Genomic DNA, 15555 nt, shown 5'->3' on the forward strand with positions numbered 1-15555 from the left:
ATGCAATGATCAAACATGCAATAACATGGACTATAGGGCATACACAATGCAAGATGGACTTAAACCAAGATGGGTGGGCCTCGACCATACCTAAATCAGTGGCCAATATGATGAAAATGAGGCAACAAGGTATATGCAAACATGCACAAATGCAAGGGACCAAACCTAAGGAACAAAGTGCAACTCTACCAAAGCATGACAAGGATGAAATATGGCATACAATGACACATGTTTCAGCTCTGAAATGACATACAAGATGGTCCCGAATCATGCAAATAACTCACCCGATGCATGTTGGATGGCACAATTATCGAAACTAGTGAAGTGCATTACACTAGAGGTATACAAAGCGATGCCCAAATGACCAAACCAACCCCAAACAGTCCCTATGTAGACCCAAAACAGTGGCAAAATGGACTAAAATGATGGCTTTCAATGCACAAAAAAGAAGCTCCTACAATGGCCCATAAATGAGGTATACAAGCACAATTCTCAAAGGTATTTAAAGAGTGAAAAACATGAAAACATGGCACAAGTATAGGCTCTGAAATAACATGCTCAATGATGCCAAGACATGAAAACAACTCAAGTTAAGTATGCAAGGGGCTCCAAAACTCAAGGCTAGGCAAGGATATTACACTACAAGTATGCATGGCAAGCATCATTCGACCAAGAGACCTCAAAATAGAGCTAAGGCAGCCCAAAATATGAATAAAATCAGTTTGAAGTATGGCCAAAATATGCTAGAATCAATGGCCAAAACAACATGTAATGTAAGCTAGTGAGCATGGTTTACACTACAAGCATGTGAAGCATTCAAGAGGCCACTAAACCAGCCAAAGAAAGAGCTATGATGTGACAAATAATGACAAAAAATCCACTGAAACATGACCAATACATGCAAGAATGACATGCTCCTTTGATAAGCTATGAAGTGGATTATTCTACACATGCAACAGGCAAACATGAGGTGACCAAACCAGCCATAGACAGAGTCTAGGAAGGTCCTAAAAGTCACTAAAAATGGACTGAACCAAGGCTAGGAAGTGTGAAAATATAGACTCCTTTGAAAGGTGAAAAATGCCAACAAATAAGGCCAAAAGAGAGAGGGTCTCCTCCCTCTGATTTTGGCCCTCAAAATAGCATGCCAACCACTGAAAATCCTCTGGATTTCAGTGGCTAAAGGGCCAAGCAAAGCTCAATAGCAAGGCCTCATGGTATGGCACAAAATAAAGCAAAATGAAGCATGCAAGAGGGTAGATGACCTCCAACAGGAAAATAGCCTTAAACAAACATGGATGATGCTTAAAAATAAAGCTTTTTTCAGTTGACAACAAACCTCAAATATGCATGCAAGTATAGCTAAGAGAAGGATCAAAATAAATCTTAAAAGAGGGAAATATGAGTTACCCTTGAAGCTCAGCAAAACCAGCGACTTCTGGACCAAAAACTCAACTTTTGAGACCTCTCAAGACCCTCAAAGAACTCAGTAACAATGGTGGAGGTGTTAAGCTATGAGGTGGTGTGCAATAGTCCAAGAACAAAGCACTTTCTAAGCCTAAATGTAGAGATATAGAGAGGGATATATATTTTGCCTTAAACAAATTTTTTGGAACCTCAAATAAGGAGAGGGAGGCCCTCTCTTATAGAGAAACAAAGGTTCAAGCTTCATCAAGAAGCTAGAGCAAGGGTTCAAGCTTCCTCAAGAAGCTAAAGCAAAGGTGCAAATCATCCATACACGTATATGGAAGATACAGTCTGTGCCTTCCAGCTGGCACAGCTGGCAACAACTCACAGAGATAAAACTGGAGGGAGCAGACCGACTAGTTAAGGTGGTCGGCAGACCACTTCCCCTAGTCGGCCGACCAGGGTAAGTTGTCTCCCATGACACAGGGTGGTTGGCCAGCCCATTTGGTGGTCTCCCAACTGAATGCAAGCTAGTGGTGTGGTGGGAGACCAGCAAATGTGGCTCAAGAAATCAAGGAGACCAGTTTCCCGACAAGAAAACCGGCTGGCGGGGAAAAAGTGGCCTCCAAGGAGAAAAGGTGGTCTCCTACCCTTGTACCACCTTCTAAATAATGAAAACAAGGTCCATGCCAAAAATGAACCAAGACGGATGCAAAACGAGAGTTCGAGAGTCAAAATGCGCGGCCGAAGTCCCCGAAAACTGGCTGTTTGTAACAACCCTCGTCACTATTTACCAAATAACCACTGATTACCGTTAAACTGAAACTGATTATGATTGATAATTGAACTGATTGAAATATTGAACTGACTGACTGAAATATGGAATTGAATTGACTAAGTATATCTGTTTAACTGTATGTCTATCTGTTGACTGTTTAATTATCTATTCAGTTTTTATGTTTAAACTGCTAATTGAAGGCCTTATCGGCGGCCGAACCGGAAACCGATTAGTGTTTTATGATCATCGTAATTTATGTGATTTTATGGTGTAGTTACCTGAAAACTGATTAGGTACGATTAAATTAGATTAAAATGAGCTAAATTGCATAGTTGGCCTTATTTACCATTTTGCCACATGAGTGGCCCACACCATGATCAACATTTGAGCCTTAGTATACACCTAGGCACACTTTTGTTCAGCTCATTCCTTGCATTTGCCGACTAGAGAGAGGGAGATAAGGGAGAGTTGGATTTCATCTCACTTTAGCTTGTGAATTGCTTGGAATTGAAGAAGAAATTGCATATTTGAGCTTCCCTTCCTTGAATTGGAGACTTAAGGTAGAAATTCATCTTCTCATTCTTGTGTTTAAATTGTTTCTTGCATGGTTTAGACCTAGGTTGGAGACTAGAGCCAACTTATAGCTCAAATTGTTGTGTTGAAGCTTAATTGTTGCATGCATGTATATATATTGAAGTTTTGAGGTTGTAGTTCACATTCCTCACATACATGTCCATGTTTTAAGAGTAGTCCATGATTTCATCATTTTTTTTTAGAAAGAATTGGCTCAATTGAGCTAGCATTTGAAGCTTTTAAGTGTTTAAATTCATGCATGTTTGCACGTTCTTCATATTCATGGAAATTGGTTTGAATTGGATTTATTTGAAACACCCTTGGGCTTTGATTTTACAAATTGAGCGTTGAATCATGTTAAAGTATGAGTTTTGATGTGTTTTCTGGAAAATTGGCCCAAGAGGATCGAAATTTATGGTTTAAAACTTGGTTTTGAGCTTGAGGTTCAAATCTGGAATTTCCAGAATTTGGACTCACGCTCGAGCGGGGTGACTGGCGCTCGAGCGTGGAAATCGTGCTCCCAGCATTTTGTTCTGTTTTGAAGTCCGCTCGAGCGGAACAATTGACGCTCAAGCGGGGCATTGTGTCTCATGCTCGAGCGGGTGTCGAGCGCCCAATCAAGCGTGATTTCCGCCTATCCAACATTTTTGACTGTTTTGCAGAACGCTTGAGCGGGTAAGTCTACGCTCGAGCGGAAACCTTCGTCTGCATGTCCGCTCGAGCGGAGTAACCTACGCTCGAGCGTGACCCCTATTTTTTGAAAAGTCTGAAAATGCTTTTAAAGTGCATCTTTACATCCTCATCTCATTCTAGGCATTCTTAGGCCTAGTTTAAGACATCTTAATGAGGATATAGATGTAGAACCACACCGAGGCAAATTAGGGATTAAGCTGTTGTCTTTCCCAACTGTGTAGCTTAGTGTGTGTTCAATCTGTAACTGTGTAGGGTTGGCGACGGGGGATGCGCTCTAGCTTTACTGTAGCCCAGAACTCTGTGAGTAACAACTATGTAAAGATATGTTCAAAATGATTATCTTCTGAACAATTGAATCGTGCTGCTTTCTAAACTGATACTGTTAATTGAATAAATGTATGTCCTATATTCTGAACTGTATTGTGGCATCCTTAGCACCTACTATTTACTATTACTGTTACAGAGATCTCTGTCGGTTCCCTTGTTGGAACCACTACTGTTTACTGATTGATGGCCATCATTTACTGCTCGGTCTTTTAAGACCTACTGTTCACTGTACTGTTATGCTAATGGATGTACCACATATGACTGTACTGACTAAACGACTGAAATACTGGTTTGATGAACTGTTTTCGTTACTGTAAGGACATTCATTCTTAACCCCTTTACGCATTGTGTTATTCACTGGGCTTTAGCTCACTGCTTATATATATATATATATATATGTATGTAGGTATACAGGCACCAGACCGCAGCTAGGAGCGTCGGGGTAAACTCCAGTTTTGTCGAGCCAACCTATCTGCCTCAATGCGAGGTTCCGAGCCTGTCAAGTTATGGCTTAGGGGTGTTTTAGTTCCCCCCCTTTTTGTCTCTGTTACTGTTTGTTTACTGTACTGTACTGTTTAATAGGGATTAGGTCCCTGACTGAATGATTGTATATATGTACATACTGTTTTGTCTGGCTGTATATATTTGAATGAAAAGTCTTTTTGCATACAGATTATCACAGCTCATTGGACTTTGTTTATTTACTGTATTGGCTTCCGCCAGCCCCTGTACTCTGTATTACTGTATTACTGTTAAGCAGGCCTTCGGTAATCTCGGATTACTGGCCGATTACGGTGCTAAACCCATAGGGGCGGGTTTGGGTCGTGACACTATTGAGCACCGAAAGTGGTGTACGACCACAAAAGTGGTCTCCCGGGCCACAGTGTCCCTCTAGACAGAGGAAACAAGGTATGTACCAAAAATCGTCCCAAACAAAGAATGTTAAGCGGTTCCGAACCGAGGCGTGCGACCGACGGCTCCGAAAATCGAAAACTAGTCTCCAAATAGGAACAGTGGCCTACAACCACGAATAGTAGCCTACGACCACTGAGAGATGGTCTATATGACCTTTCTCTCCCTCCGGGAAGAGAAAACAACACTTGGTCCGCAGATCGAGTCAAAGCACAAAAAGTTCCGAGGTCTGGAGGTGTGGCTCTCAGCCGGGAACTCCGAAACCTCGAAACGAGCACAACATGCGCAATCACCGAGTGCTCAATCGATGACGTCTGAGTCTTAAGGTCGGTGAAAAATGGGGTGTCTACAAGCATCTTTGGGAACCTCCTCACCCTCCTCATCTTGAGTCAAGTCTAGGACTTGCTCATTCAGAGAAGGGGACTTAGCCCCAGCAGCGTCTTTTGACTTCCTCACCAAAACCTCCTCCTCAGAATCAGAGTCGTCGTCAGATTGAGTTGGAGTTGGAGGGAATGGAAGAGGAATGACGTCGGCGTTCCTGAGGGGCGAGTCCTCGGGAACTTCAAGCTTTTTTAGAAGAGACATCTAACCAAGGGTGAAACCCTTATTGCATGCTTGCTTCACTTGGTTCTCATAGTCCGCCGTGACATCGGCCACCCCCTCGTTTTAGCCCTTTTGATCGGCTGCCATGACTTCAGCCTCTTTTGTGGCCAGAGCGACCTGCAGTTCTTTTTGGGCCTGGGCCATCTTTTCTTCAGCCTCTCTCTTTTCGGCCTCAAGAACCTTCTTGATGGCCTCAATAGATTCCGCCTTTTCTTCGGCATCGGTTTGAGCTTTGATGGCAGCCTCGGCCAAAACTAAAAAGGAAATGAGCTTTTTACTATTTTTATTATGGAATTATGGAATAAGGAAGTATGATAGAGAACAAGGAGAAAGCAAAAAGATGGAGAGAAGTTGGAGGAAATTTGCATATCTCATTATGTTGGTATAAAGGCCAATATATAGACTTACAAGAGGTGAATACAAACAAAATATAACTTATTGCATATCTAACTTCATATCTAACATATCTAACTTTATAAGACTTTTCGTCTAAAAGTTGCCAATTTTTCTAACTCTTTAAGCAAGCCTAGTCATAGGCTTTTTGAAAAATCTACCTAAAAGTAAATACAAAGAGACAAATAAATACAAAAGGACTACAATTATTTGCTCTTTGCTACAGTTTTTACAATTATATATACTGATACACACTGTCTACCCTCCCCGATTTTCAAAGAGATAGACTGTTGTAGATAAGTTTTGGCTGAGCTGATTTGTCGTGTAGCGTCGGCTGAAAGGATGTGGCTAATCACTTTCTGCCAAATAATGTAGGTTGCTCCATGTGTCCTGGATAAGCTTGGAGTCGATCAGGAGACAGCTGCATTTGATAGTGGGGTCCACTATGCTTCCATCCTGTTGATAAGATTGTGATATTCTTCATCAGTCTTTGATGGAGGGGAATCCGAATCTTGGCTGTATTGTTCATTCGGGAAATGTTCTACATCATCCGCGGTCATGGCTAGTTCCAACGGAAGATCCAAATTATTTCTCTTTTTGAGATTTATTAACATGTCAAGAGCCTTATTAATTTGTGTAGGAGACCTTTGATATGTTATGGGAAAATGAGTTACAAATAATATTCTACCATCTGTAACCATGAATGGCAATTTTGCTGAGCCATGGATGTTGGACGCTGCTTGTGAAACAGATATTAGACTATCTATCCACTATTCTGTCAAGGAAAGTTTTTGGATATTTTCCAATCGCTCTCTCCGGTGATCTTCATCTAAATAATCATCTTCAAATTCAAAATCTTCAGTTTCTTTAAGATACCAAATCTGGTATGGTTGGAAAAAATGTTCTCGTTCTCGCCAACCAACAGTACTGGAGATTCAAAAAGTAAAATATTTGTTCCATCAAAAGCCTTTTACTATCCATGAGAGCATTGTTTTGATGATCATTGGATAATCTATCCATTGAATTGGATCTAAAATTTGGAAAATAACTTGATTAGTTATTCCCCAATCTATATCCTCAAAAAACCACATGTCATGGTTTGCCATGATGGTTATTTTGAGAATTTCATCTTTCAAATTTAATTTATCATAAGATCGTTCTAAGATTTGTCTAATCTTATCATGATGATCTTCAACCCGATTTTTGATTAACATAAAAATTTCTTTTGGAAGCAAAGTTCTTGTTTTTTTAAAAAGACAAATTCTTTTTATTTGTTCAAAAATTGGATCAGAAAACTCATCTGAGATAAGGTCTGATAGTTGAAGAAAATTGTTTATTTTTTCAAAATTAAAATCTTCATTCCAATTTATTTGTTTAAGAATATTGAAACAAAGATTTTGCAAATCTTTTAATTTAGCTGTTTACTCAGCTAATTTGTTGGCCAGAACTCCCATGTGTTTTCGAAATTTCACTTTGTTGTCTACAATGTGAGTTTTTCAAACTCCATTGAGTTTCGTATAAATTTCTCTGGATATACCAGGATTGAAAAAATCTTTTATTTCAGATTCATATGGTCTAGATGTCTGAATATTAGTTGGAACTGGGTTAGTTCTCATTTGACAAAAATTCTTTTGATAAACAGGCATAGCTGGTGCACAGTAGAAAGCTTTTTTAGCTTTGGTCATGCTATCATATGCTTTAAAGCTTGCTCCTGAATATCCACAAACTTGTGTTTTGCAATCATTCCATTCTGTGTAAATTCCAGGTTGTCTTCCTGCAAACACAACATAAACTTTTTCTTCTTTAGGGATTGTTTTTTTAGTAATTGTCACCCAATCTCCTTGAGCGGGTTGTTTACCCTTATCCATTGTTTCCTGTTGGTCTAGAGGTCTTCTGCAAAAATTAAATGTACTTGTTTAGCAATTTAATTTTCTAAAACAATTTCCGCTAAGAAAATCTGCAAGAAAATTGTTAGTACCTTTAAGATGTTCTACTTCAAAAGTATATTCAGAAATTTTATTATACCAGGCTAATCTTCTTCCTTGTTCAATAGTTTTTTATTGATTAAGAAATCTCTTACTGCCTTATTATCAGTGCGTACAATAAAATTTTCTGGACCTAAATAAATATGAAAACTCTTTATTGCCAATTTTATTGCAAGTAATTCTTTTTCGAAAATAATATATTTCTGTTCATTTGGTTTAAATGTTCCAGAATTATATCTGCAAATTAATTCTTCTTTTTGTAATTTTATGGGTATTGAATTTTTTCTTGGTCTAATCCCATTTTCTGATAAAGGTATCTCTTTATCATGCCATAAATTACTGGGTATAGCTTTAAGAACACATCCCCAACATGCTTCTGAGGTATCTGTTTCTAAAATTAATTTATCACCTATTTTAGGAAGATAAACATCTAGTAAAGTTTTAACATTTTCTTTAATTTGTTTAATTAAAGCAACATCTTCTGCTGTCCATTCAAAAATAACATTTTTTCTTAATTTGGTTAATTAAGGAATTTCTATTTTTGAAAGATTTTTAATAAAATTTTGTCTATAATTTGAAATGCCTAATAGACTCTGTAATTGTGTTATATTTTCAAGAGTATTAGGAAAATCTCGTACTTTGGACAAAATATGTTCTTGTAATTTTAAACCTTTCTGGTCTAAAATTATTCCCAAAAATTCAATTGATTCTTTTTCTAATTCAATCTTTTTAGAGACAAAATAATTCCATGTTTTTTGAAATCTTTCACAAAGTAATTTTAAATGTTTCTTATGCTCATCCTTGGTTTTAGAGAAGATAAGTATATCATCAATATAAACTACACAACAATCTTTAAGGTCTTTAAAAATTGTATTCATCCACCGTTGAAATACCTGTGGTGCAATATTTAACCCAAAAGGCATAACATTCTAGTGGTAATGTCCTCTAGGTGTACTGAAGACTGTCAATTTTTTTGACTCTTCAATCAATTGAATTTGTCAAAATCCACTTTTACAATCAAATTTGCTAAAGAGTTTTGATCCTTTGGTTAAGTTAATCAAAACATCTTTTCGTGGAATAAAATATCTATCAAATTCTAAATTTTCATTTAGCCGTTTATAGTTGACTACCATTCGGGCTTTTCCTCTTTTAATTTCAGCATGATTTCTTACCATAAAAGCTGGACTAGAGTGAGGGCTTTTAGTTTCTTCAATTAACTTTTTGTCTAAAAGTTCCTGGAGTTGAATATCAAATTCATCTATATCTTGTCTAATATAGATCATCGGTCTTACTCTAATGATAACATTAGGGTCTTTCAATTTTAAACTACAATAACGTGGACTACATTGCCATAGTTTTAATGGATGTTCACTAAAAAAATTTTCTAAAATTTTATAAATCCAATGTGATTCATCAATAGTTTTGATGATGGGAGTTAAATCACCACGCGGCACGAGCGCAAACTCTTTATCACAAATGTATTTATGTTGTTCTAACAAGGGAATATGAATTAAGACATTGTTTATGCTTAATGAAATAGTTTTTTCCTGTATTTGTATTAGAAGGTATTTATATATAAAATTATTTCCAAGAAGGAAATCTCTATGCATATACGGAAAACATAAAATTTTTGGTATAATAAATTTGCTATCATTTAACCAAATAGCTATATTTTTAGCCTTGAATTGTATGGAAGTATGGTTGCCATCAATTCCAATAACCAAAATTTGATGTTTCATTAATGTCCATTTTTCTTTTGGTATGGCATTCCATTTACATGAGCTGACTATAGCTCCTGTATCTATGAGAACACTGAGGCTATAGGGTTTATAACCTGCAAAGTTAAATGTTCCCAATACATATGTATATCTTCTTTTTTCTTGGCTTGGAGAAAAAATAATATCATCATTTTTTGTTTGAAAATGATACATATATGCAGACTTAATATGTTCAAGTTTTCTTGTTCCTGGAAAAATAGGAATCTGAACATTGTTTGAAATAATAGATTCTTGATTAGAATTATTACTTGATTCTCCAATGCTTAACTTTGAAAATGATTTGTTAGGAAAATCTTTTTCAAATACAGAAGTTGATCTTTTAATTTTTGGAACTGTATTTTCAATATATAAATTTTTTCCTGATGCATGCATTTGTAATTGTGCAGGTTTTTTTGTTTTAGAAGATTCTCCTTATCCCACTAGGTCTTGGGTTAACCATTGTCGAGGGACTTTTAAATCGCTCTAATTCATTAGACGAGGTTGTATTACCGTGTCAAATGATCTTGGTTCAAAGATCTCAACGATTTTATTATCGTTTGATCTTGTTTTTGTTTCAGGAAATTTGGTTAATTCGTGAATTGTTTTCCAAAGAATAGCCAAATCATGAGAATTTGATTTCATTCCTAATCCTTGTGTTTTAATTCTTATTCTGACTGTATCTTCAAGATTAGGATCATTTATGGAAATAAAGAAATTTGGTCGAACATTAAATCAAACTACTCCATTAGCCAAATTAGACTGAATTTCTCCAATGATTGCTTTCATTGGGTCGGAAAATCTTTTGTCAAAAATTACTGCCAAAATAGGAGTATCTATCCCTTGGCGAAATAAGGCTGTTATGGTTACTTGAATTAATCCAATATGAATATATTGAATTTCAGGATATTTCTTTTTTCATCTTGCAACCTTTTTCTTATTAAAAAAAGGAATATCAATATTTCCTTCTTCTGACCATTTTGCTTGAGTGCTACCACTGTATTGTTCAAACACTCTTGCTGAAAAGAAGTTAAATTTTGAAAGTTTGTAAATTTCTAGAATAACAACTTCTTGCATTTTTTCAAATTTTGCTAATTCTTCGTCGGTAAAAGTTTTTTCTTCTCCGATTACATCTCCAAGTCGAATTGCCTGTAATTCTTCTTGAGATATATTATCTACTTCTTGAGATATTTCTTGACTATTAGTAGTCATCATGAAGATTAGTTCTTCATCTGAACTTTCTTCATCACTAGAAATTTCGTACAAGATTTCTTCTTCATCTGAAATTTCTTCTCCATATATTATTTCAAAATCTTGTTCTTCAAGGACTTTGATCATTTTTTTTGCACTTTTTCTCCTTTTTGGTCATTCGGGTGCATAGTGACCTTCTTCGTTACAAATGTAACATTTACAAGTTTTCTTTTTTGAAACACTTGTTGGTTTCTTTTTTCGAATATACTTTTTCTTTTTTGAAAAAGTTTTGTTCTTTTTCCAAGGTTTCCATTTATATTTTCTACGCTTTTTGGAAAATCCTTTTCTTTTAGGAAATGTATTATAACCAATTTTCAATTTTCTTTTAAAATTTTATCACAACATTTTTGACCATACGGTGAGTTAGAAATTTGATTTTTTATTTGTTTTTTCGCCTTTGCTTGTAGATACCGATCTGCTATCAGTCTTAGAATATAATTAATGCGAAAACCAAGATTATCATATTCTTCTTTTCCCATTTTTTTTTGAGAAAATCAAGATATGTTTTAATACATAACGCATCCCATGGATTAGGGAGTTTATGAAAAAATTGATCTAACCAGGGTTGATTTGCCGGTGGATCAATAAGATAATAATATTTTTTAAAAGTTTGAACATAATCTTCAAAAAGACAAATATTACATAATTCTAATTTAGTCAAAATATAATTTGCATCTGCTTGCAAATTAGTATCTCCTGCAAAATCACATAAATTTTCTTTTATGATTTTTGCAAATTCAGCTAAAATTGTGTCAAGTGTGAGAAAATTTGTTAACAAAGCCGTTTTTTGACTTTTTCCAATTTCAAATTTTTCCTACTGTCTTAACCATTGCAACACATCTCCCTGGAAAGTTGCTGCAATATAATCAAGGAATTTTTCCTTTGACCAGCTAGTTTTATAGTTGGTAATAATGATAGACAAGGATTGTGCCCAATCATCTATTGCTTGTGGTTGATCCTTAAATGGAACATAAGACAAGTCTAAATAAGTACCATTTTAAGCTATTGGATACTTATGATTATTATCCTTTCTAGATATTACTGGCTCAGGTGTAGGATTGGAGGTACTTCCAATGTTAGTATTGTTTTTAACTTCATTTGTCTGAATAAAGTCAAAATTTTCTCCATCTCCCCATGTGCCAAATAATTCGGGATCAATTGGCTCTTCTGCCTTTTTTTTCCCTTTATTTATTTCCGATGAAATGTCTTGATCTATTGTTTCTTCAGATGAAGATGATTGGCTGTCATCATCATTAGTTGACATATTAATATCATAATTAAAATGTTGTAAAAGGGCTTCATTTTCTAGATAAGTTTCTCTTATCTGATCTAGTAGCCTATTTCTTTCATCAATACATAAATCTGGGTCTTTATATAATTTTCTCCAATAATCCAATATTTCAACAATATTTTCATAGTCAGTTCTATTATAGGTATTGGTTTGAAGTACCATAACATCTTCTGTACCATAAAATAGCCTAAGGATGTCACTATCTCCTGGACTATTCATTCTATCATTGTTTATGAAGGATATAGTTTCTAATTTTGTCACCAAATTGTTTATTTGATTTTTTGCTTCATTATATAAGTCAATATTTATTATAGAATCCAAATTGTCTATTTTAGATTCTATAGACTCAACTTTAGCCTCTAGATAATTTTGATTTATTTTTTGATTTTTATTTAATTTAGAAAACCAAGAACACATAATATCAGTAATATTATTTAAACTAGAACACACACTATTTATATTTGCAGATTCTTTAGTAATATGCAAACTATGATCATATTTATTATTAACATTATTTTTTATATTTCCAAAGCATATTATATCATCAGAATTAATTGCCATTTTAGATTGTTGTTGGTACCTAAGACCCTCTAGTGTATTATCTGGTGCCTAAAACCTCTCTTTATGATCTTAAAGACTTAATTATGGCCAATAGTCAAAAGATCTTAACGAGTATATGGGCTTTGACATACACTAAGTATATAGGTTTTACAACAACTATAAATGAAACAAATAATTATGAAGATATAAAATACAAAAGATACACAAAAAACTTAGACGAAATTTTTAACTTAATTTTTTTTTTATAACATAAAACACACCATACAAACTTATATATATATTAAAAATTTATACATAGATAGAAATACTTACATAGCTTGATCTTGCTTTTCAAAGCTCTTCACCAAGCTCTGATACCAATTACAAAACTAAAAAGGAAAGGAGCTTTTTACTATTTTTATTATGGAATTATGGAATAAGGAAGTATGATAGAGAAAAAGGAGAAAGCAAAAAGATGGAGAGAAGTTGGAGGGAATTTACATATCTCATTATGTTGGTATAAAGGCCAATATATAGACTTACAATAGGGGAATACAAACAAAATATAACTTATTGCATATCTAACTTCATATCTAATTTTGTAAGACTTTTCGTCTAAAAGTTGCCAATTTTTCAAACTCTTTAGGCAAGCCTAGTCATAGGCTTTTTGAAAAATCTACCTAAAAGTAAATACAAAGAGACAAAAATAAATACAAAAGGACTACAATTATTTGCTCTTTGCTACAGTTTTTACAATTACATACACTGATACACACTGTCTACCCTCCTCGATTTTCAAAGAGCTAGACTGTTGTAGATAAGCTTTGGCTAAGCTGATTTGTCGTGTAGCGTCGGCTGAAAGGATGTGGCTGATCACTTTCCGCCAAATAATGCAGGTTGCTCCATGTGTCCTGGATAAGGTTGGAGTCGATCAGGAGACAGCTGCATTTGATAGTGGGGTCCACTATGCTTCCATCCTGTTGATGAGATTATGATATTCTTCATCAATCTCTGATGGAAGGGAATCCGAATCTTGGATGTATTGTTCATTCCGGAAATGTTCTACATCATCCGCGGTCATGGCTAGTTCCAACGGAAGATCCAAATTATTTCTCTTTTTGAGATTTATTAACATGTCAAGAGCCTCATTAATTTGTATAGGAGACCTTTGATATGTCAAGAGCCTCATTTTTTATTGTAAACTTTTGTTGGCTTTTTGAAAACTGGAGACCTCCCTCTTCACTTCGGCCAGCCTCTCCCGGTTCTCGAAAGATTGTACTGAGAAAGAATGGGCATGCTGGATTGCTTGAGAAAAAATAAAACAGAGCAGAGGTTATTAGAAAATTTTCTAAGTACAAGAAAAAAAGAAAAATCACCAAATAAAGACACTCACTTGAACGGAGTGCTGGAGCATTAGAGCATAGTTTTCATGTTCACTCAACTCGGCGTTTCGGTCGAGATCGCCGGGAAGAAGCAAAGCGGTACTGAGGGCAACGCCGACGTTAATGTCATCAGCACTATCGTTGGCTATAACTGGTTTATCATCCAGAGTGATTTTGGAGGTCCAAGGGGCATAATGTTTTCGAGACCCCGAGGAAGTTGCAGCAGATGACCTCGACTTCTTTGATTTTGGGGATTTGGATGGTTGGGGATTTGGATGGTTGGGCCTCAAAACGCCTCTTCCCAACAGCAGATTGAGACTTGTCGCCCTCAGCCAATTTAGAAATCGGCAAAGTATCCTCAGTCTCAGCCTGAGTCACCTTCGCCTTTGGTTGAACCTTCTTTACTCTCTTCAGCTACGGAGGAGGCTGGGATTGCGCTGGTGGAGCTTCAACGGTTGATTGGATGCTGGCCAAGAGATCTTTGGCAACTGCTTTTTGACGGCCCATCTCGGCAGGAAAAACGGTTCGTCGTCGACGTTGGCGTTAGGATATCGGGATCAGAAATGGAACCGAAGTTGACGGCTGCTCGGCTGGATCAGAAGTTGATCCTTGATCTTGCTGAAATGTGGAGGCAGATTGAGGAGGTGTGGCAGAAGGAGGGGAGAGGCTCTTCTTCTTCTTCTTCTTGGGGACGTTGGGAAGAGCTGACTTGTACATGAGAATGAAATTAAGTAGAAGAGGGGCCTTCCATTTTTGGACTGGCAGATCCAAAAAATTTCTCAAGTCTTTGCTGGGAAAGAAAGACTGACGGAAGCCCTTTGGTGGTTGAGGAAGAGCTGCAAGAAAAGCAGACGTTAGAAACAGATAAAGTATTGAAGACTTTGAAAACAAGTAAGTATAAACACAGGGCTCTTACCATTACCATCTACAAAAACTGATCGAGGAAGAGGGTAGAGATGGAGGTCCTCGTCTGGAGCGAACTCCCAGTTCCTTGAGGTAATGAAATAGTCATCTCCATCCCCCTTGTTGGAGTCTGGGAGGTCGGCTACGATTTTATACTCTGTAGACCTCGGCTTAAGGTAGTAAACATAGCATGTATCTTTTTTGAGGCCACACATGGTGTAGCAGTATTGGATATCGGCTAAGGTGATCCTAACATTTTCTTGTTTGGCTAAAGCAATTATGCCGTTTATGACTCGGTAAGAATTGATAGCAAGCTGCATAGGGTTCAACTTATAATAATTGATGATCTCACAAAAAAGGACATTGAGTGGAAGCCGAAGTCCGCACTCGATGAAAGCTACAATCGGAAGGGGCATGGAATCAGCTGTGGGCAGGATAAAGTCGTCCTCCCCAGCCAACCTCAGATGGACGTCGGCAGGAATGGAAAACTCTCGCCTAAAGTATTCTAATTTTGTCGGTGCATCTACCCTATGCTTCCACATACCCATGACGTTGGCTTAAATGGAGGTATCGGATTTCAGGAAGAAGTATTTCGGAGGGTTTAAAGGACCTCAGCTAAGAACCTAAAATTGTACTGTGGTAAGGGTTTGTATGGATCTAAAAGGAATCCGTTTCAGTTTTTTCTAAGAATTTGTGGGTTATACAAACAAATCCCAAAACCTAAGTCTGTGGGAACAAAGATTGAAGGCAGGAATCTGGAAAA

General features: G+C 36.4%; 1 protein-coding gene across 1 annotated transcript in view; it reads left to right on the top strand.

Annotated features, from left to right (window-relative positions):
- LOC114314245 (nuclear poly(A) polymerase 4) overlaps nt 1-15555 on the top strand; it is a 51172-nt gene that overhangs the window by 22147 nt on the left and 13470 nt on the right. The window contains 1 exon segment of the mRNA XM_082910335.1: nt 4185-4265. Within this exon segment, the coding sequence (XP_082766461.1) occupies nt 4185-4265 (81 nt within the window).

This window comes from Camellia sinensis, chromosome 15 (assembly GCF_055761805.1).
Source record: "Camellia sinensis isolate YWXY chromosome 15, ASM5576180v1, whole genome shotgun sequence".
In the NCBI taxonomy this organism is placed as follows: domain Eukaryota; kingdom Viridiplantae; phylum Streptophyta; class Magnoliopsida; order Ericales; family Theaceae; genus Camellia; species Camellia sinensis.